At 39.7% G+C, this 24,676-nt stretch overlaps 1 protein-coding gene across 1 annotated transcript in view; it reads right to left on the bottom strand.

The window, feature by feature from the left end:
• Positions 1-24,676, bottom strand: part of ADCY1 (adenylate cyclase 1) — a 295,043-nt gene that overhangs the window by 5,141 nt on the left and 265,226 nt on the right. Inside the window, exons 15-19 of the mRNA XM_073003860.2 lie at positions 12,990-13,106; positions 12,162-12,308; positions 5,539-5,637; positions 2,502-2,616; positions 352-476 (exon numbers count right to left, since the gene is read on the bottom strand). Coding sequence (XP_072859961.2) covers positions 352-476; positions 2,502-2,616; positions 5,539-5,637; positions 12,162-12,308; positions 12,990-13,106 — 603 coding nt within the window. The remainder of the gene's footprint in view (positions 1-351; positions 477-2,501; positions 2,617-5,538; positions 5,638-12,161; positions 12,309-12,989; positions 13,107-24,676) is intronic.

Below are 24,676 nucleotides of genomic sequence, written 5' to 3'. Positions count from 1 at the left end.
AAGCCTATATTGTTTACTACCCCTCTGCCAAATGTAGTACAAATTTAAGACCCAGTTGGAAAGTTATAAACTTTTGTTTGGACTTTCCTCCTCCTATTAATAATGCCTTATGGAATGCTGATTTGGCTGGTCATGCAATAACAGAACTGCATTCCTGTGCACCTCTAATTATAAGAACAATTGAAAGAATGACCGATAAGGGCTCAGGAGATATAGGTTTGAATCCCTACTCAGCCACAGAAATTCACTGTGTGGAGGAGAGTACTCCTTAATGATCTGCTTACCATTAAACCCCTGCTAGAGTTGCTGTAAGTTGAATGCTCATAGTACAACACATATGAAGATACTCACCTGAATTTTACCTTGAACTCCAGTACTATCCATTCTGCTAGCAACATTTACAGTGTTACCCCAGATGTCATACTGTGGTCTTCTGGCACCAATAACACCTGCCACTACAGGGCCTACATTAATACCTGAAACAGCAACAGTAATCATGAATTTATTTACCTTTCACTCTGGTACCTATTTCTATATAAAATTAACTGTAAACCTAAAAATAATATAATAGGTGGGAAGTTACAGATTTTCCATTTGTATTCATAAAATGCTTTCCTTGACTTATTTTGGGTTCTTCACCACACTAATTCATAGTAGACTGCAAGGCATCTTTCTGTTATTTAATTGGTCAGGGCTTTCAGTTTTATAACCAGAATTGTCTTGAGCCAGTGTGCTGCCCGGGAAATTTAAGGAACTTTATTCCAAAAACACAAACCTGCCTACCTCTATTATAATCATTAGAGCATAGGTCAGGGATAGCTAAGTTTAAATCCCTAATTAGCCATCAAACTCACTGCATGCCCTTGGGCCAGATAGTGTCTCTTAGCCCAACTTATATCACATGGTTGTTGCAAGGAGTAGGTGAGGGCAACCATGAACATGTACCTGAGTTCACTGGAGAAAGGAGGCATAGACATTTAGCTAATAATGTAATAAATATGTGACGCTTATTTGATTAGTTGTGTATATTGACACTGCAAGCACCAACCTACTTCCAGCAGCTTTTCAACAGCACAGTTTAAATAAAATGAACCAGGTGCATGTAAAACATGAAAATCATGCCACTGCTTTTGATAACTTCCCACTTTTGACAGAATACAGGCATGGGTGAAAAATATCAGTCAGTGAATCAATCAGTCAATCAATCAATCAATCAATCAATCAATCAATCAATCAATCAATCGTTGTGGGTTTTTTGGGCTCTTTGGCTATGTTCTGAAAGAGCCCGAAAAACCCACAACAACCATTAGATCCCGGCCGTGAAAGCCTTCGCGAATATCAATCAATCAATCAATCAATCAATCAATCAATCAATCAATCAATCAATCAGTCAATCTATCTATCAGTCAATCAGTCAATCAGTCAATCAATCAATCAATCAATCTATCTATCTATCTATCTATCTATCTATCTATCTATCTATCTATCTATCTATCTATCTATCTATCTATCTATCTATCTATCTATCTATCTATCTATCTATCTATCTATCTATCTATCTATCATAGTGCTGAGCTGAAATGATATATTTTGCAAAACATTTTTAGTAATGCCACAAAAAGAGTTCCCCTTTTAACCAATTGTTGCAAAAATAAAATTCATTTTTCTGTTTACTGTAATTCTTGAAAATGTCATATTGTATTCATACACTGACATTGGAGAAAAATGAAAGCAGCTCAAATATATAATGCATTCTTATGGTACCTTATCAAACAGAGACAGAAAATGTCACATAATATTTGAAACATAGGCCTAACTGGTGCCTCCTCAGGTAAGAACTGCTGGACAGCTCAGTGGTTTAGTTCTCTGGCTGTGGAGTCAGAAGTTGGAAGTTTGATTCCCTACTGTATCTCCTTGAGCCTATGGATCATGGCTGGACTCAACGATCCAAAGGGACCGTTCTATCTCTGCAGTTCTAATATGATATTACATCTAGCATCTTAAGCTAAGTCCCCAAAGCACAGGTTCCTAAAGGGATTGCAAAGTGTTTCCTGGGGAGTTGCTGTAATTTTCAGAGGAGGGGACACATTGCTTTTGACTCACACCTCTCCTCCCCAGTTCCCTTCTGCATGTTTCTCTTCACTTTTCTCCCCCTTCCCACAAGCCAGGCTCTCTTTGCTCCCCACTGTGGAGCTCCTGGGCTGGCAGGCTGGCTTGGGCAGGGGACCCGGATGGTATGGGGAAGGAGGTGGAACCCAGCTGCAGTACCTGCAAGCCAGGCCAGCCACAGGAAGAATTAGAGGTGAGGAGGCAGCAGCATGTTGGAGGGGGAATGGGAAAAATGGTGGTGAAGAAAAAGGCCACCGCCACTGCCATCACTGGTGACTTGCATATTTCGTCACAATCAAACTACAGATTATTTATAAACTCCTCTCAGAAATCCTGACCGTGACTCAAGCAAAGATAACCATATACAATTAATTCGTACAAATATGACTTACCAACCCGAAGAACAAAGTCATTGTAAGATTGATAGTTGATTTCATCAAGAACATCAAACATTTCTATTGCAAAATCAGCCAGTGTGCTGAGATGAGAATAAATTGATTTCTTTGCCTATGTTTGTAAAACAGAAAAGTTTACATTATTTATTCATGCATTGATTCCTTTATCCTTTTGTTTGTTTGTATAACAGAACTTTTTGGCTTCAGACAGACGAAAATTAAGTGAAAAGCACAATTGCAAAGTGCAGATACACATTAAACATACTGCTATTAAAAAGTCTGAAAAATCCTGTTTTGAATGTATTTTTAAGAGTAACCACCATTTTGATACGCATTAAAAAACTAGAAGTATCCGATGTCCTTGATAGCCCTTAAACGACTAGAAATTAATGTCCTTCATTTTTGGTGTTAGCTTGACCAAGACAGTTTGAAGGATAGCAGACCATTGCAATGGTTACTCCAAGACCAGAAAATTCTCTGCTGAGAGAGAATATGCTGCTCGCTTCTCTTATGTTTTTCTTCCAGCACACAATACCCTTCCTATTTAGGCAGGCCTTCAAAACTTATTGACTACTAAGGATGGAGACTTAGATGTTATTACTGTACTTGTTAATGATAATTACCATTTTTAGCAGAGAGGTTTTCAGAATTCTGTTACTATATCCTGTTTTAAAATGACAATTCATTTAATTATGTTTAATATTTGCAAGGTATTTTTAAAAACTTGAATCAGTTCTTAAAAATTGTATCATAAGCAGTTGCCATTGTATAAATACATTGTATTTATAATGTAAGCTATCTCTTTCCTGTCCTTGATCCATTTTGCTGACAACCCTCAGTTGTAACATCATGTTAACATTATGAGAGATTAAAAATATACGTATTTCTATCCACTCTCTCCACATCGTTCATAATTTTATAGATACCTGTCATTTACCAATAAATAAATTTTCCACATATGCTAGCCTTTCTGTGCTGGAGAAACCCATTGATAGATCTGATTGCCTTTCCCTATACCCTTTCCAGTTATTTATTTATTTATGGAGATGGTATGGCCAGAATTAATGCCAAAATCCTGTTCCTTAATGTAGTTAATTGCATTTTAATAGGCCCATTGAATCAAGGTAGAGTAGGCTCATTTGCATCAATAGGATGTATGCAACATGGGACCACCAGTAGTTGCTAGTTTGGTTCCCCAACACCAGTATCATGATTTTTCTTTAATAATGTCTGGACAGGGACACTAACAGGACAGGCTTCCCAAAAGAGCTGCACCAATTTTCTTTGCCTTATCTTAAACGTATGGATGAGAACGTGCAGCTGAATGTACTGTCAGCTGGTAGCCAGCAGTGGATTTGGCTATAGGGAGGTTCATAGAAATCATAGAAAAATGAATTTGGAAGAGGCCTACAAGGCCATCAAATCCAACCCCCGCTCAATGCAAGCAAGCAAAATAAATTTCTTGCATGGCACACAGGCCATTGCAACATACATCAAATAAACAATATAAAACAATATAAACAATATAATATAGACCATTACAATATAGTGCAATAAAATATTAAAAGCAATTTAGAATCAAATCAAGTTGATTTCTATTACGGCACAAAGTTTTAACATCTGAGGAGAGGACAAAGGCAGATGGAAGACACTAACCAATGCCAGCAGCAAGCACTTATCATGAGGGGAATAACCCCAAAGATACAATTACTTAATATTGAATCTTGTCACTGAACCTGGATTTTCAGAACAGTATATGAATCATCTCAGCTACTTTGCAGCAAAACTCTCATTGAAGAGTTTATATTCAACTATATATTCAACCAGATGTTGCCAGATGTATAGTGTGTTTATCATGCACTTCAAGAATAGTGCCTATTTATAAAAGAGTTCTCCTTTCACTCTGACCCTTCCATCTTCTTGTATTGCTAAGTAGATTTAGATTATTGAAAGGCCTTTACCCAACTCAGATTCCATTATTGTATTGTGTTATTTCTAATCATGTAAATTGTCATGGCCTCTGGGCTAAAATAGTGAAATCCAAATTTGAATTGCCTTTTTTGGCAGCTGTGGCATGTATTTGAAAAATAACTGCAGATTGCTACATGCTGCAAAAAAGGTGGGAGGGCAGCAAACATGTTCATAGGGCCAGGGAACCTCTCCCTTTTTTGATAACAACAATTGGAACTTTAAAAATACTTCTGCAAACTTCTCCATATTTGGTGTGTAGCAAGCCTCCCCTGTTTACTACTGCTCTGCTCAATATGGGGTCAATCCAAGAAGCCATTTGAAAGTTGTAACGATTTGTTTAGACTGCCTTCTCCCAATCAGTAAGGACTTACAAAATGCAGACGTGTTGTCCGCAAGTGTTCTGGGTTGCTCTAGCATTTTTTGTTGCACTTTTGGAAAGATCATTCCAATCTGGTAGGTGCATCCACTCATGAGCAGGATATCTGTTGTTGAACTAGGCCATCCCAGTTCCATCTGTCCACACACATTCAGAAGACACGTCCCTGATGGGTCTTCCTCATCATTGCTTGCCCTCCCCTTTTGTGTGTCTTCTCCACCCTCTCTCTACCTACTTCATTCTCTCCTCCCTTCTCTTCCTGTTTTACTCATCCAGGGACCTGAAGGCACAGAGACTACCAGCAGAAAAAAACATCCATAGCAATACATCATCATCCCACCCACAAAGTGCACATATCAGCATAGAACAATGCAGTACTAAAGCAGAATACACACACACCAAAATGGTAGTATAAAGCCTCTCAGAAAGCCAGTTTCTTTTTTCCCCTTTGACTTTTTAAACACTGTTTTCAACTCTTGTGTGGAAATCAGGATGTAGTACTGGGATCATTGATGCAAGAAAAGCTAAACAAATGCTTCATATGGACAGGCTTTAGAAAGGCAGGGGTGTCTCCTGCAAACTGTGCAATACTCCACTTCAGGAACATTTTTCTCACTTCCCACAAATTGCTACGGAATGCTGAATCAAAAATATAAGAAAAAAATTTCCAAATTTAAGACAGCTTACCTTGGTCCCCATAGTTGGTACAAGTCCCACTGCTGCCATATACGTACTGCCAATTGTCTTGATTTTTTCGATGTCTTTATAATATTCTTTTTCCATTAGCTTTGTTCAAAACATAAAACTATTAAACACTGCATACTATTTTAGGCAAGAAAGAATAGTTAAGTGCATACTTATTATTGTTCCTTTTCCTTTTTTTAATTCTTTGTGTGTGTGCGTGCGCGCGCACGCGCACGCGCACGTGTCTCAGATCTATAGCAAATTTTAAATTAGCCCTTTGTTCATCACCTATCATGTTTTGGTTTGATACAATTTGCAAAAGTGAAGTTCAGCAAAGTAACCCTTTAAAAATGGAGTTTACTACTGCATAACTAAACTTACCTAACTTGCATCTAATAGTGAAACCTTTCCTTCAGTATTAGATGCAAAGAAGCTGTGTTTGTGTGTAAATAATTTGACAAATACAGTGAGGCATCTCTGTGTTCTGATCATGAATAAAATTCTTCATTACCAGAATCAAATGGGATCTGCTGCAGCATGGCTAGATCTTATCCTGCTCTGAGAATGCCCAAACCAGCATTTACTGGAGTGAGAGGGGTGCAAATTAGGGGGAAACTAACATATGAGATAAAGGACATAATCATCAAGAGATTCAGTAAGATCTGAAATATAGAGGGGTATGAAACAGTATAATCCTTCTACTGATATGGTCAGCAGAACACTTAATCAGTTACTAAGCAGATGCAATTAGATAATCTTATTTCCAGGTGGCAGAACTATATATCCAAATCCAGGATTATTTACCTTTTTTTTGGGGGGGGGGCTGTATGCTAAATAATGAAGTACCTGTCCAGACAGGGGAATTTGGAGCACTTAAAAGGGTGTTATCTTTAGTGAGATCTGTTTTATATCTCACTTGACCTATCCGTCTCTTCACAGCAGAAGTGTTTATTGCTCTGGGAAGGGTCTACACAAGTCTTTAGATGTCTGATTTACTCATGAGTAAAGTTTACTCATGAGTAAAGGAAAACTCCAATTTCAAACCTCCACTGCCTTGTGGCTATATCCACTCATGGAAAAGGCTTCAGGAGTTAACCTCGAGGCAAAATCCGGAGCTGGAGTCCCGAAGGCAGCATGTGTCGTTCTGCCAACTCCTGCGACATTGCTGGAACCAGTTGTATTGGCTCTTGTCTTTCCATTGGACCATTTCAGCAATGTGGAGAGGGGGGATCTGCTGCTTGGGTAACAGCCTATTCTCCATATTACCTTACCCGGGCTTCATGCTCTGGAGAGGACACTCCTCGATTCAGAGCATGTTACCATAGTCTCTCGAGACTGAAGGATGCCTATGCAAAGTTTACTTGGTTTACTCATAAGTAAGAAGGGGAGCAGCAGGGCAAACTTGTGGTAGCGGTACTGGGGTGAAGAGGGGGAAATGGATGAAGGTGGGGGAGATGGAAGAGAGGCAAGTCTCCCTTTTCCTTCCTTTCTCCTCAGCCAGGGCTGTTCTGGGTGCTAGGGCTGTGCTTCCTTGTGGGGATGGAGCCCATGGAGTCGACACAGCTCCCTCCCCTGCCTTTTCCCTGCTTTTTCTCATTCAGCTGGCTGTAGTGGGTTTCCATTTAAAAAATAAAAAAGTAAGTGGCACATCAAAAGAAAACTATATCCACCAAGTATGGTATTAGAACTGCACTGAATCAATTAGGGAAATATTTTTAATAAGATGAAAATAGAGGAGGGTGTTTCTCCATCCTCTTTTTTAATGTCACAACCCATCTATTATACGTTTGTTTTTTTTGTTTGTTTACCCAACATGGCTGGTGATAGACACTAAACATCAACCCAGTCTTTGTCTGTCTTCTTTTTTGTTTGTTATTTTTACTTTACAAATCAACTTTACTTAAAAATAAAATGAAACCGTAATTTTATAATTGTTTTTATTTTAAACTTGTTCATCTTCACAAATACTAAAGACTTTTTTTGTAGTATAAGCAACTGATCAACGTTGGACAAAAAGCTATAAATGGTTTTGATGTTCAAAACCGTCTGCGGGCCGGACAGGAGGGGCTTGCGGGCTATATGTGGCCTGTGGGCCACACTTTGCCCAGGTCTGCAATGCAGCGAGTTACTACAGTGGCTGTCGGCGAGAGGAAATTTAAGGAGGTGAGATAAAACCTTGGACTGGGTGATCTCCTTAGAGATCATGGGAGGCTCCGAGTTGTTTTTCCTCCCCCTTGTTCAACACCATGGAAGGCACGAATGCTCATAAACCTGTTAAAATTGCACGATACATCTCTAGTAGAGCAAGCAGCCTTCAGGACCCAGCTGATCACACTCATCGATCGGTAAGCACGAGTGGGGGCTTGCCGGTAATGGCAGTTAGTCCCGTTGTTTGGACTCCTAGCTATAGAACCGGGTCCTCAGGATGTTATGGACAGTCTGCCAATTTTGACAACAAATGTCAGTGGCTCAAAGGACAATAACAGGTTCGCTGCCATCTTATTGCCCTGATTGCCTGTCATAATCAGGGCATTTTTACAACTTACAGGATTTATAGGACTGGATGGGATGCCACTGTTCTACACTGGAATTGACTACTCATTAGTCATTATTGAGAGGAAGAAAGTGAGAATGACTGTCACTGAATCAAACTGGAATGCTGTATGAAGGAGGAAGAGTGATGTCTATTATAAGATGGCGAACTGAGGCTTGATATTCTTTGACACCCTGCCCCCTGGACTATTCATTCTCTGATTCATGGGGTTCTCCATCTCAGATCATCCACACAACTAAATATCAGCTGAGTCAGTGGCAATTCATCACTGCAGAAAGGCATGGGCAGACTCATAATAGAAGGGGTGGTGGTGAAATTGACCAGCAGCCAATATTTCCAACCTGGCATGAAAGAACTATAAATGAATGAAAACAAGCATTGGTCATGCAGGGTGGTGAGATGAGACTTTTAAGAAGGTGATAGTAAGTGTAAGAAGGTGAGCGCAAGTCATGACTAGGCTGGGAAGAACTACCCATAAAATCGTTTTGAAAAGCAACTAATGCGATAGACAGGGCTTTTAAAGGTTAGCCTCTCGTTAATGAAATTAGACATCTACTCTAATTAATAATATTTAGATCTGATTTATCCCCACAGAAATCCTATTACAATTCCATCAGTTATGTGCTCTAGCATTACTATCAGGGGGCAGAGGGTTGGAATCTGGTTTTAAATCTAATTTAATAATCTAAGTTAAAATCTTTTGAAATTATTGTTGATCAGTTATTCTAATATTTGATAATTAATTACAGCTACATTGATCCATCAATAAATTATTTTAGTATATACTACTACTGCACTTTATCTGCACCACTCTTTATCCTTCTTTGCACTTTATTACACAACATTTACACTGGAGTCGATAGACCTGTCACCCAATGTTGACGGTGGTCTGCCACTGAAGAAGATGGCATGTCCATGGACATTTGCTGACGTCGAGAGTTGTTGACTGGTATCAATGTTGAAGGTGCCTCCATGGACAGAGGTAAACAAGTTGGAACCTCAGTGTCAAAGTCTACGTCACGATATTGATGGACTGTGTGTCTAGGTTGGTGCCACTTTTGAGGACTAGCAACTGAGAAGGATTGAAGTGCGGCGTCTTTGGACCAAGATGGATATCAAGATGCGTTGATATTGGAACCAGTGTCTCTATGGTGTCAAAAAGGCAGTTGAGGCCTATTCGGTGGATGCATGGGTAAGTCTGTAGAGTCAATTGAGACTGGGATTGCCGAGTGAGAGGAGTGGTCTCCATCATTTTGAGCCAGAAAATATGTGGTCACCGGGCTTTCTCGACTGCCCTAATTTTTAAAGGTGGCTATATGATGGCTGCATGCATCTGAGTGATAAGGCCTCTTCAACGCGGCAGGTTGTTGAGATGAAGGTTTTTGACGTGATGCTAATACTGGACGGGAGGAAGCAGCCAGTTGAGCATCTGTAGCCAGCAGGTTAGAGAAGCACTGATCGGGGCAAATGTCTACCCTATGAGCATGCTGGGCACAGGATTGGTCGACACACACTTGTGGAATTGCCTCATATACTGGATGAGCCTAATAGCACACCGGTGGCCGTGGAGGCCAGCCCGATGGTACAGAATAGGGCACTGTGTCTGGCTGAGGCTCAGGTTCCTCTCTCTCCGGGGAGGCATCAATGGAAGGGTTAGGAGGAGAGATAGAATGTTGGGGAGTATTAAGCGAGGAAGTAAGATGGTCCACTCGCTCGTCCCATGTCGGTGGCTGAGAAACTGGTTGATGAGATGGAATGTCTTCATCATCAGAGGGCCAACCAACAGAAATTAAATCACGGGGTTTGGAGACCTGTTGTGGAGGGACTGTCAGGGTTTTGATTTGGTTTGTTTAGATCACTTCAGTTGCGGGGGGGGGGGCTGAACCAGATTGGGAGGAGGCTTTCGCTTTTCAGAAGGCTCTGATGTCAAAGTTTTCAATGTTGACTGTTTGGATTTATGCGTCTTAGAAGTTTAGATGAAGTGGAAGGCACATCGGTATGAGATAGAGTAGTGGAGGAATGGTGTTTCGATGATTCTGCAGTGGCTTTTTCCATGGCTTTAGCCTGTTAGGTGGTTTTACACGGAGGTTGAGCCACAGGTTTTGACAGTTGCAAGGACTGTCCCCAGAGACGGAGTTTGAGTCGAGATAGGTGAGGATGGAGGACTCCTCGTTTAAAATTTTTGCAATGAGAGCACAAGGAGGTTTGATGCACCTTGCCTAGACAAAAAAGGCACTTTGCGTGACCATCCAAGAGTGGCATCTTATTATTGCAAATCACGCAGTGCTTGAATGGGCCCAAAGGGGCCATGAACAATTAAGAAAAGAAAAAGAAAAAAGGAGAGGGGGTGTGATGTTTGGAGGCCAAGGCCCAGTAGGAAAAAACTAAAAACAGTTTGTAATATGTATCTTTGATTAATAATAAAGAAAAATAAAGAAAAAAATTTAAATTTAGCAGTAAAAAGAACTTGTTTCGCTTTCAGACTCACAGAAGATAAACGTACAAGGCTCTTCAACGCGGTGGTTGAAAGGAACTGAAGGGAATCCTGGTGCCAAGGTACTTATACTGAGGGGAAGGGGTCTAAGGTGTTTTTTGCTACCGCAGAAGCTATATTCTGAAAAGGCTCCGCGCAGGTCACCCACAGTGTGATTCACAGAGGCCATGAAGAACTGTATGATACAATAGTGTTTGCCAAAATATAATCCATCACACCGCCATGCTTCTTGCCTTTAATATTTTATGCTTTTAACTGTAATTTATTGTATTGTACTTGTTTTACTGCACTTTTGATATATGATTTATGCACCAATTGTATTATTATTATTATTATTATTATTATTATTATTATTATTATTATTATTATTATTATTATTATTATTATTATTATTATTATTATTATTATTATTTTGTATATGTATTATTTTGTAGTTTTATCTGTTGTAAACTCCCCAGAGTGGCCCTGGCTGCCAGATGGACAGTATATTATTATTATTATTATTATTATTATTATTATTATTATTATTATTATTATTATTATTATTATTATTATTATTATTATTATTATCTGATAAAGCTGCCTATAGCTCCGTTTGAGTGTGAACAGTCTGCCCAAGCTACATGAGATAATTAAGATTATTCCAAAACATGCCTTACCACTGTGCCAGAAATGTATGTATGTATGTATGTATGTATGTATGTATGTATTTATTTATTTATTTATTTATTTATTTATTTATTTATTTATTTATTTATTTATTTATTTATTTATTTATTTATTTATTTTCCTGCTTTTACCCTGCCCATCTAGATTCAATGAATCTACTCTGGGCGGCTTACATTTTGAATATAAAACAAAATTTAAATTTAAAACACACAATATCAAACAACATAGAGATAAACAAAGTCCAAGATGGTAAGAGATAGGGAATTAAGAAATGGAAGAGTGGAAGGAAAGGAGTGGGATGGCTCTTAAAGGGACAAGATGGATTGACCTAAGTAGAATCATGTGTAGACACCATTATTTGGTTAAAACCAAACCATACCAACAGCAATCCATATACTGATCTATTTGCCAATCTGGACATTTTTCAGGCTCTTCATAGAGCCTGAAAAATCTCTGGGTATGATCATACAGAGAAATAGATCACATTTTACACCACTTGTGGAGCAGTCTAGTACTAGCTATAATCTGGTGTTCACAAGAGATTCTATAAAAGGCACTCCAGCTTGACTCTGATCTGTGGCCAAGCTGAACCTAATTGGTCCAGCTATAGGGTTACTACTTTTGGGGGCTGGGCTGCAGCAATTGCCTGGAAGATAAAAAGGTGCTTTAAGGGAGATCCCTCCCTGAAAAGTGACCCTTTCTGGCACAATCAGGTGTGCACCATTTTAGCCATCTGATCACACCCTCAGTTTCTGTCTAGATAACACAAGTGATCCTGCCAACCCAGTTACAATGTATGGTATTCTACAAACCATTTTTATGAACAACTGATGTATTATTAACATTATAATGAATTTATAAAGATATTCCTGAGATGGCAGACTTGATACCTGAATATTTCACACTTACCTCATCAAAATCGGCTATAATTTCATTTAACAGACGTAAACACTCCACTCCCATGTTATTGCCATCCAGTTCAATGTAAAAATCATTGAAATTTGGGATGGAAGCAAACATCACTCCTACTTGTGAATATGATTGGTAATACAGGTCCTGAAATGTTGAAATTAGATATTCTGTTAGGCTAAGCACAGTGGTTAAGAACAACACTAAGACAGCCATACTTTTTTGCTCTCAAAGAAATAGAGATTCAGTCATAACTAAATGTTCATTGTAATATCACTAGGTCATTGGATTCAACACAGTTTAAGCAAGCAATAATGACAACATAAATAAAACAGATATCACAAATACCTTTTCATTTAATTCACTCATTACTTTAAAAGTGGTAAAGTCATGAAAACAGTACAGAGAGAATTGAAGATGTAATTTACTAAGGCTGTTAATAGCATATTCAGGCCAGCAATAGTCCGTATTTGCTCTATAGGAGTCATAACTGATATAGTTTCATTATAATTTATACACTTCTCTCATTTAAAGGTTAGCATGACATTTTGCACAGGTCCTTATATTTACTTCCAGTTCTGACATAAATTTCATTTTAAAAAGAGAGAGAAAATCAGTATGGAATGTTGTAAATACCCTCCTAAAAATCTTTCAAGGTTTCAGGCAGAATATTTGAAAATGTTCCATTCATTTTGGTGAAATCATAATTTTAATCCATAATTTTGTTATAGTAGCTTTCAGTTTATAGCACTAGCCACCTTGACGGTTTTGCTGGAGAAAAGGAAAAGCAGGATATAATTCCTGAAAATACACAAATATTTTGCTTACCATATTCCTTGGATTAGACATGAGAAAATGCTGAGCAACATGAGCTGGCAACAAATTAAAGAGAATTCTTTTGTTATCCAGTTTCACTCTTTCCATATCATCTCTCTCTTCTTCTGCCTATGAAAAAGTAAAATATTCTAAGCAATTCTAAACACTTTTTTTTGGGGGGGAGAACAATTGAAAATGGAAAGACTTTCTTGTGAGTTAACATACATAATTAACTTCATGAGAAAACCTTTTTACTCATTGCCTCATTCTATGCTTTATAAACACTTCACACAAACGTATGTGTGTATGTATGCATGTACAGATACACACGCACTAATGATGGTACAGCAGCTCTGAAATAGAGATACTGAATATGTTTGCAACTCTGTTTAAATTTCAAGAAATTTATAGAACAAGTCTTCTATAAGTGACCTTGCACGGGGCTTCATCAATGGATGATGACCAAATGTCTAAGTAGGTATCTCTACTGCTGCTGTTTCTATGTTACATATTCAAATACTGAAAGAGTTGCAAGATCCACATTCAATCATTTAGTAGAAGGTGAGCATTTATCTTTCCAACATTGCACTATCAGTTGCTTAGCTATCATAAAGGCATCATAAATTCCAAGAAATGGATCGACAGCTGTTGTAGGTTTTTCAGGCGGTATGGCCATGTTCTGGATGTTTTTCTTCCTAATGTTTCACCAGTCTCTGTGGCAGGCATCTTCAGAGAATAGGAGCTAGAACTCTGTCTGTGTTCCAGCTCCTGTCCTCTGAAGGAGCTGGCCAGAGAGACTGGTAAAACATTAGGATGAAAAACCTCCAGAATACAGTCATTCAGTCTGAAAAACCTAGAACAACCATTGGATCCCGGCTGTGAGAGTCTTTGAGAATACAAATGGGTAGATAATGCATACATATCACATAACCTGAAAACCATATTAAAGTCACCATAAGCTGGAACTACTTCTTCGGTCCACACCTTAGCATGGTGAAGTGGTTTGAGTGTGTCAGTGAAACTGAGAATGCTGTCAGAAGACTAGACTCCATTACAATCCTCAACTTCTGACAGAGTTACTCAAGATGGACTATTCACAGCTGAAATACAAGACTAAGATGCATCCACACTCTTTAAAGGTAATTGGCATATCAGCAGAAGAGAATGGATAGTTCCAGTGGGAGAGGCAACTACTGGGCAGCAGTGGTAGCTGAAGGTGGCACTGATGGAAGAGGCAATGACATTCCAGCTACCTTTTGTCAGTACTGCAAAAAATGTTACAGTGATAAATAAGCAATGAACTTTTGTTACCATGAAAATGATGAGATAGTCCAAAATGAAACAAGAGATAGTGCAGGAAGATGAGACTCCCAGGGCAAAAAGCTCTCCAACAGCTACGGGGGAAGAGTAAAGGACAAGTACAAGTAGCTCTTAGAATAAGTATTCAAAGTACATGTCACTTTGATTATGTTGACACAGCTAGATAAAGGCTGAAAGGATGTCTAGTGGCCGACATGTACAGACGTGAAAGGAAAGTCCAGTGTGGCACAACATATATAATTGGAACACATAATATAGGAAGTATGAATCAAGGTAAACTGAAAACTGTAAAACAAGATATTGAATGTATAAAGATTGTTGTGATTATTTTCAGTGAACTGAAAGGTGGAATAGTGTGGGATATTTGAGCTTCTTCCAGTTATGTATTAAACCATATATCTGGTGATTTGTGGGCTTATAATCAAGGGATTTTGTTTACATTAAAGTAGCTGGTATTATTACCCCTAAATATTTATAGGGGTAATGTATGCAAACTGAACATAGCAAGGGAGAAACAACTACTAGTTTACCAGGAAAAACAGAGCCCATGAAGAGGAGCAATGGCAGCATATCACTCTGAGGACAAAGAAAACAAGAAGATTATCCCTGCTACTAGAACTGAACAACCAATGTCATGCTCTTCCCCTGGAAGAAGATGCGCAGACATCTAAAGATGAATCTTCATCAAGTGTTCCAGTGACAGGATGAAAAGCAGCTCAGATTGCTACAGGGAAGAGGAGCCTGTTGGGTACCCCGAAGAGGAAAAGGTGTGTGGTGGTAATTGGTGACTCACTTCTTAGAGAAAGAGAATCTGCAATCTGCAGACCAGACAAGCTCTCAAGGGAAGTATGTTGTCTCCCAGGAGCAAAGATTAAAGTTGTAACAGAGAGGCTTAGCCAAATTATCAAGCCCACTGATTATTATCCCCTCCTTCTTTTTCATGTTGGGACAAACAATGCAACAAAGAAGAGTCTAAAAAACATTTCAAGAGACTATGAGCAACTAGGCAGGAAGGCAAAAGAACTGGGAGCTCAGGTGGTATTTTCATCAGTACTTCCGACAGAGGGCCAACATCCAGTGAAGGAATGGAGGATTGCGGAGGTAAACCGCTGGCTCAAGTGATGGTGCCGTCAAGAAAACTTTGGATTTCCAGACCATGGGCTACATGAAGGGTTCCTGGCAAGAGATGGTCTACATCTCACAAGGACTGGGAAGAATGTGTTTGGCAGACATCTCGCTCAATTCATTTGAAGGGCTTTAAACTAAATCTGCAGGAGGAAGGAGGACAATCTCTAGGAACAAACCCAAAGCACAAAGCCCCTAGATACTGAACTTGACAATGAGGAAGGAAGTGGTGAGAAGGAAGGGACACGGAAGTAGAAAACACGAGACACAGCAAGCAAAAAAAAGGTTATCCATAAAGGGCTCAGAGGTGTATATACTAATGCCCAAAGTATGGGGAACAAACAGGAAGAACTTGAAGTCCTGGTACGTGAGGGCAGGTATGACATTGTTGCCATTACTGAAACTTGGTGGGATGAAACCCATGATTGGAATGTGCTGCTAGAAGGATATCATTTGTTCAAAAGAAACAGACCCAACAAAAGAGGAGGGCGAGTTGCACTATATGTAAAGAATTACTGTTCCTGTACTGTAATACAAGAGACCAAGGGTGAAAGCCTTCCTCAAGCTATTTGGGTGAATATAAGTGGAAAAACAAATGACATAGTTGTAGGTGTCTTATTACAGGCCACCTAACCAAGCAAAGAAAATTGATGACATTTTGCAAATCAATTAGCTGAGATCTGTAGGAAACAGGACACTGTAGTAATGGGGGACTTTAAAAACCTGGGAAAACAACTCTGCAGCAAGTGGGAGATCCAACATGTTCCCAACATGCTTAGCTGACAACTTTGTCATCCAAAAGGTGGAGGAGGGAACCAGAGTATCAGCCATACTGGACTTAATTCTTACTAACAGGGAGGAAATGCTCGAGGGAGAGGAAATTGTAGGAACTTTAGGAGAAAGCAACCATGTCATATTAGAATTCACCATCATGCAGGCAAGGGTAAATTTACCAAGTCAGACTAACAGTCTAGATTTTAAGAGAGCTGACTTTAACAAGCTAAGAGATGTAATAGGAAGGATTCCATGGATGGAAATCCTAAAGGAAAAAAACACTTTAGGATGCTTGGGAAAGGTTAGATAACAAGGACCCAAACCAAAACAACATCACAGAGAAAGAAAAACAAGAGACGTCTGACAAGACCGTGTGGATGTACACAGAACTCCCTGATAAGCTAAGGGACAAAAAGGATAAGTTATAAAGAACTGAAAGACGGGCTCATAACTAGAACAGAATACAGTGGTGCCTCCACTTACAACCATGATCCATTCCAGAAGATGGACATAACTCAAAATGGTCGTAAGTCAAAGCACCATTTCCCATAGGAATGCATTGAAATGCAATTAATCTTTTCCAGCTGAAGTAAAAAATCACTGCAAGACTCATTCAAAATGTGATTAATCCCTTCTGACCAAAGTGGGGGGGGGGGGGAGAGAAAAGCAATCTAGCATATAAGGTCCATTGGAAACGCACAGAAAACAAACGGAGCAGACCAGAAATGCACAGAGAACAAAGGGGGCAGGTTGGAAATGCAAAGAAAACAAAGGAAAAAGCAAGGGAAGCATGCAAGACCCATCAGAAATGGGGGGAAAACCCAAAAAGCAACCCACCTCCCAAGACTCAGCAGAAATGCGGGGGGAACCAAAAAACAAACAAACCCTCCACAGACCCTTCGGAAATGGGAAAAAACACTCCAAAAAGCAACCAACCCCCCCAAGACCCATCAGAAATGGGGGGAAAGCAACAAACAAATCCCTCAAGACCCATCACAGCACACAAAACATAATCCCTACAGCTCAAAACCATGCTGCAAAAACACCCAGAACAGTTTTTTAAAAGCAGAAAACAGCATATTACCTTACAAGGCAGCCCAAAGCCTCCCTGCAAACACACACACCCGCTCTCAGAATCAGAAGGAGACAGTCCCAAGCCCACGACAATCACTCTCTAACTCCTGGGGCAAAAGAGCTGCAAAGAAGCAGCCTCGTTGCCACCTACAGTTAGCAATTTGAATTTCCCGCCTTTTCCCCCTGCCTTTTTCTGTTCGTAAGTGGAAGCTCTGGTCGCAAGTAGAAGCAAGATTTTGCAGCCAGAGCTGATCGTAACTCGAAATGTTCATAAGTAGGGATGTTCGTAAGTCGAGGCACCACTGTACCAGCAAACAGCTTGAATCTGCAAGGATGGAGTCAGAAGGCTATGGCTCAGAATGAGCTAAGACTTGCAACAAATGCTAAAAATAACAAAAAAAAGTTTCTTTTAACACGTGAGCAGCAAGAGGAAAGTCAAGGAAATGGTTGGTCCACTGGTGGGAGAAGATGAGAAGAACATGACAGGCAACAGGGGGAAAGCGAAACTGCTCAATTCTTATTTTGCACCTGTATTTACGCAAAAGGAAAAATTGGTCCCTCCTGTCAAAAGCAGCACTGTGGGAGACAGGAGAGGGAAGCAGGTCAAAATAGGCAAGGAAGTGGTAAAAGAACACCTAGCTGCTTTGAATGAATTCAAATCTCCTGCACCGGATGGCTTACATCTCAGGGTACTAAAAGAACTGGCAGATGTGATCTCAGAACCACTGAATGAAATCTTTGAGGGGTCCTGGACACTTTTCCTACCAGAGGACTGGAAAAGAGCTGATGTGCTTCCAATCTTCAAAAAAAAAGGGGGGGGAGTGGATCTAACTACAGACCAATCAGCTTGACACCAATACCTGGAAAAATCCTTGAAAAAATAATCAAGCAGCAGATTTGTGAGCACCTAGAAAATAACTGCAGATGGAGACAGCAGCCACGAAATTAAAAGACGCCTGCTTCTTGGGAGGAAAGTGATGACAAACCTAGACAGCATCTTAAAAAGCAGAGACATCACCTTGCCAACAAAAGTCCGCATAGTCAAAGCTATGGTTTTTCCAGTAGTGATGTATGGAAGTGAGAGCTGGGCCCATAAAGAAAGCTGACCGCTGAAGAATTGATGCTTTTGAATTATGGTGCTGGAGGAGACTCTTGAGAGTCCCCTGGACTGCAAGGAGAACAAACCTATCCATTCTAAAGGAAATCAAACCTGAGTGCTCACTGGAAGGACAGATTCTGAAGCTGAGGCTCCAATACTTTGGCCATCTGATGAGAAGAGAAGACTCCTTGGAAAAGACCTTGATGTTGGGAAAGTGTGAAGGCAAGAGGAGAAGGGGACGACAGAGGATGCGATGGTTGGACAGTGTCATCAAAGCGACCAATATGAATTTGACACAATTCCAGGAGGCAGTGGAAGATAGGAGGGCCTGGAGTGCTCTGGTCCATGGGGTCACGAAGAGTTGGACATGACTAAATGATGATGAGAAAATAACAAGGTGATTACTGGAAGCCAGCATGGTTTTGTTAAGAACAGATCATGCCAAACAAATCTTATTGCCTTTTTAAATAAATTGACTAAATTATTGGACCAAGGAAACACAGTGGATATAGTATCCTTAGACTTCAGTAAGATATTTGATAAGGTAGACCACAACATACTTCTGTATAAGATAGGCAGTGCAACTACCAGATGGATTTGCAGTGTCTGACCAACCACATTCAACATGTAGTCCTCAATGGAACCACATATATGTAGAGGGAAGTGTGCAGTGGGGTTCCTCAAGGTTCTCTCTTGGGCCCAGTGCTCTTCAACATCTTCACAAAGTACCTGGATAAGGGGATTGGAGAAGCACTCATCAAATTTGCTGATGACACCAAGCTGGGGGGAATTGCTAGTACTTTGGAAGATAGACTCGACATTCAGAAGGATCTAGACCAGGCTTGTCCAACCTTGGCCCTCCAGATGTTCTTGGACTTCAACTCCCGGAAGCCTTCAGCACCACCTCTGCTGGCCAGCACCACCTCTGCTGGCCAGGATTTCTGGGAGTTGAAGTCCAAGAACATCTGGAGGGCCAAGGTTGGACAAGCCTGATCTAGACAGACTTGAATGTTGGGCTCTGTCCAGTAAGATGCAGTTCAGTGGCAGGAAAAGTAAGGTCCTGTACATAGGTAGGATAAACCAGATGCACAGTTACAGGATAGGTAGTACCTGGCTCAACAGTAGTTCCTGCGAGAGTCATTTAGGACAGAGGTCCTCAACCCCCAGTCCATGGCCTGTGACAGTTCATGGCCTGAGCTGGACTAGGCTGCGGAGACAGACCTCCCACCCATCCCCCACATGCACTCACCCCACACACAGCTGATTTGTGCATGTACATATGCTCCAGCATGCCTGTGCAAGTGCCATGCCCCATTTGCGCATGCAGACGATCGCATCTGCGCCCACACAAACACCATGCCACTGTTTGCACATGCACACACACACTTTTGTTCATGTGAGAGGGCACACTCATTCGCCCATGCACACAAGCATGGAGAGTCCCCGCCTTCCCCAGACAGTCTGCGGGGTGAAAAAGGTTGGGGACCCTTGATTTAGGTGTCCTGGTGGACCACCGCCTAAGGATGCGTCAGCAGTTTGCTGCAGCTGCCAAAAAACAACAACACAGTCCTAGGCTGCCATCAGGGAGATAGCATCAAGATCACAGGAAGTGATAGTAGCACTCTATACCATGCTGATGAGTCCGCACTTCGAATGCTGTGACCAGTTCTGGTCACCACAATACAAAAAAATATGCTGAGGCCCTGGAAGGTGTGCAGAGAAGAGCAACAAAAATGATAAGGGGACTGGAGGCTAAATCCTTTGATGAACAACTAAAAGAACTAGGTTTAGCTTAATGAAAAGAAAACTGAGGAGAGACATGATAGCAGTCTTCCAATATCTGAAGAGTTGCCACAGGGAAGACGGCATCAGTTTATTCTCCATTGCACCTGAGTGTAGGACAAGAACCAATGAATGGAATCTTGTCAGAGGGTGATCCAACCTGGAAATAAGGAGGAATTTCCTTACGGTGAGAACCATTAAGCAGTGGAACAGCTTACCTCCTGATGTTGTGGGTGTCCCATCCCTGGAGGTTTACAAGAAAAGATTGGACAGCCATCTGTCTGGGATGGTATGGGGTCCAGGATGGTATACATTCTCCTGCCTTGGGCAGGGGGTTGGACGAGAAGACCTCCAAGATCCCTTCCAACCCTACAATGATTCTATGATTCTATAGACATTTTTATAACAGGGATACCTGTTAATTTCTGTAGGGATTCCCTCTCTTGGACAGACATACTAAGCCCTAATATTTTAGATTTTTTAAAGAATTGATTCTTAAACCAGGTAACATACCATATTCTGAGAAAATGTCCAATGTTCTTGGAATGTCTATGAAAGATTGTTAAACTAATACTGCCATGTCACTTGGGAAAAGGTGTAACACTATTAATTTATAACCCAGATAACAGAAGGTCATATATTAATAAATTAGCTAATGGTTCTCAGGTCAGGGAATAGGTCAGGTGATAATTGGAAATCTTGTTTTGTTCCAGACGTGATAAAAATGTGGGGAGAATCTATTCCATTAGTCCTAATACCGTGGTATGATTAGACTAGACAGTACTCAGGTTATCTCTCAGAAAAGAACAACCCAGGTCCATTATTTTCCAAACTTTTAACAGAACCCCCTCCCATCTTGTCAAATGGTAATGACGCCATAGTATAGTGATCATCTTTGTTTCTGGAACTGTGATGTGCCGTATTAAAAAGTATCTGTATGGATGTGAAATTTGTTGTTTACTGATCCACTGATACAGTTTTACATAATTATTTAGTTGTCTGTAAAGTTTTGGAAGTCCTGATTTATTAAAATAATAGGATGATCGGAGTAAACTTCGAGATATTTATATGTTGCATTTATTTTATATTTGTAGTGATGTTTTATATTTTGACTACATTGTGAACCACTCAGAGTAGCTTGCTAAATGGGCAGTTAAATAGATAGATAGATTAGACAGATAGATTAGATAGATAGATAGATAGATAGATAGATAGATAGATAGATAGATAGATAGATAGATAGATAGATAGATAGATAGATAGATAGATAGATAGATAGATAGATAGATAGATAGATAGATAGATAGATAGATAGATAGATAGATAGATAGATAGATAGATAGATAGATAGATAGATAGATAAGATTAGATTAGATTAGATTAGATTAGATAGATTAGACAGACAGACAGACAGACAGACAGACAGACAGACAGACAGACAGACAGACAGACAGACAGACAGACAGACAGATAGATAGATAGATAGATAGATAGATAGATAGATAGATAGATAGATAGATAGATAGATAGATAGATAGATAGATAGATAGATAGATAGATAGATAGATAGATAGATAGATAGATAGATAGATAGATAGATAGATAGATAATTTTTATCTGATTTCATATGAGAATTATTTAAGACCTAGTCCAGGATAGTGTCAAACGGCCTCCATTTAATATATAATGGGTAATATTTAATAGTGGCCATTCCAATTAAACCAGATATGTTTTGTAAAGACCTCCACAGAAGCTATCAATGACTGGAGATTTATGAAGTTTCAATATCTTGACAGCTTTTTTAAAATAATCCATTGTAATGGGACTATTTAATAGTGCTCCTTGATTATTTGTTTGTTCCATTTTTAACCCGCCCATCTAGATTCGGGAAACTACTCTGGGTGGATTACAGAGTATAATAATAAAAACATAATTAAAATAACTTTGATCAAATAGCAAAAACTGATAAAGAAAACAGGATCCAAGATGGAAAAGAAGCTATGTAATGGGAGGGGGGAAGGCCTGCCGGAACAACCAAGTCTTCAACTTGTTTTAAAAAATTCCGAGCAGGGGTGCCAGTCGAATCTCTGGTGGTAAGGTATTCCAAAGATGAGGGGCCACCACCGAGAAGGCCCAGTTTCTTGTTCTCTCCTTCTGGACCTCTCTTGGGGTTAAGGCCCTCAGCCATCCGGTCTGGCTTGATTGGGTGACCCAAGTAGAGCTAGGTGGGATAGGCGTTCTGCCAGGTATTGAGGCCCTGAAACAATATTATTACTTGATTTATTGATGTTAAACTGCTGCAGCAACTGATCAATTAAAATACAGTGGTGCCTCGCTTTACAATCGCTCCGTTTAACGACGAAATCTCATTACGATTAACGTTTTGCGATCGCTTTTGCTATCACTTTACAATATTTACTATGGGGGAATTTTGCTTTGCGATTATCGGTTCCCTGCTTCAGGAACCGATTCTTCGCAAAACGATGGTTTTCCTCCAGCTGATCGGTGGTTTCAAAATGGCCACCGGGTAAACAAAATGGCCCCCGCTATTTTCTGGGATGGGTTCCTCGCTGCACAGGCAGCGAAAATGGCCACCCTATGGAGGATCTTCACTGGACGGTGAGTTTCCAGCCCATCGGAGCGCATTAAACGGGTTTTAATGCTTTTCTATGGGCTTTTAAATTTCGCTTTGCGACGTTTTCATTCTACAGCGATTTTGCTGGAACGAATTAACATCGTAATGTGAGGCACTGCTGTACTATTTGGACTGTTAGAAGAGTGAAGTTTGGCAAAGAATTTAGCAAAGGTGTTATGAATTTTGCATATATCATACCAGAAAAATAACCTGACTCTGTTCTAATACATGAAAATTTATTTATTTATTTAGAATAAACTGTGCTAACATTTTATACTTTTATTACTAAACTCTACAATCTTTATCTGATAAACTGCATATCCCTAGTAATGCTGTTGATATTTAGAGACTGAAGTCCTGCTTTCTTCCTGTTAAGTTCTCTTAATGTAGAAGCATCTTTTCAGACATTTATGTTTCATTTCTACAAATTTGATTTCATGAAGAAGTTGACTTCTTAATGCAGCTTGTTTTTAATACATTTTGCCTAGGCTATTGCCTTCATTGTATCCCACAATGTGTTGATCACATTGGTTAATTACATGGAAAATTTTGTTTCTCAAAAAACAGTTGCCCCCAACAGTGACTACATGTTTTGCACTATATCTCTAGTTTTAGAAAGGATAGAGGGTCTTTTCTTTTCTTTTTTTAATTAAAGCTTAGAATCCAATCCATTTGATTGGCTAACTAGGCACTGGCTGGTGTGTCAAAAATCTGGTAAAACCCAGCCAATCAGGTAATATGGCAACCTCATCCTTGGAGTCCTTTGCAGAAGCACAGTCCAATGATTCAAAATTTTAAATGACCCAGAAAGCTTGATATTGTTGTAAGAGACTCTTCCATTTTCTGCAAGAAACAGTAACTAGGCAATAAGAGAACAGATGACAAGAGCAGGGCTAAAAGAATTTAAAATGGAAAGTTGAGGATATAATAACAATTTCCAGCTACAGCCCCAACATTCAAATCAAATCATACAATTTAAATAGATTAATCATTCTAACTACCTGATTAATAGTGAAGCTCTAACTTAAACACTATTAATTGAACTTTAGCAGATACATTATTACTTGATTGCTTTTTAAAATGTTTTCAAATACTCAGGTGCCTCAAATGAATAATTTATATTTTCTTAGCTTTCAGCTCCACCAATTAAACCTGCTTTAACTTAATCTGTTTCTTTTTATCATGTTTGGAATGGAAATCATGGAAGCTGGCACAGCTATTTGATGAAGTGCTGTCTGCATGTCAGACAAATGTCTGGTTGTGTACTCAGTTGCTCACCCAGCATGCACTTGTCAATAAGCCATGTGAGTTTCCACAATTTCCCTTTCATGTTCAGTAAAAAGCTACCAGTGTGATGTAGCAGCTAGAATGATAAACTAGTATTCAAGAGGTTCAAACACCCTGCTCAGCTATGAAAACTCACTGGGGGATGATGCTGGTAGAACGCAGATACCTCACATAATCACATGAGATATTGAGGATACTTTAAATAACTCACATACCTTGAAAACACTGAAGCTGGATGTGACTTGAGGACACATGGCACAGAAAAGCACCACATTACTGACATTAACTGATGAATTTGGCCCTTACATTAATTAAACCCTGCAGACCTTAAAGAAAAACAAAACAAAGAAAAAAACCACAAACCAAAACAAACCAAAGAAAGCAATGGCCAAAATTTTATTGCAGATTTAAACAGATGCAGGCTTCACTGTGTGAAGTGCAGCAACAAATTACTGCTAATTAAGCAACTGCTGCTTGCATTCCTAATAAGCATGTCCAGCTTGTTTTAGGGCATGTTCAGTTACTGCAGATTTTTCCGGTTGTTTTAGTCTGCAGTGTCTCTTGTGTTCTTTGATTCTGATGTGAATGCTGCGTTTTGTGGTT

The sequence above is a fragment of the Pogona vitticeps genome, chromosome 6 (genome assembly GCF_051106095.1).
Source record: "Pogona vitticeps strain Pit_001003342236 chromosome 6, PviZW2.1, whole genome shotgun sequence".
Taxonomy (NCBI): domain Eukaryota; kingdom Metazoa; phylum Chordata; class Lepidosauria; order Squamata; family Agamidae; genus Pogona; species Pogona vitticeps.
Note: the sequence above shows the minus strand (reverse complement) of the source record. Positions and strands in the feature narration are given on the sequence as shown.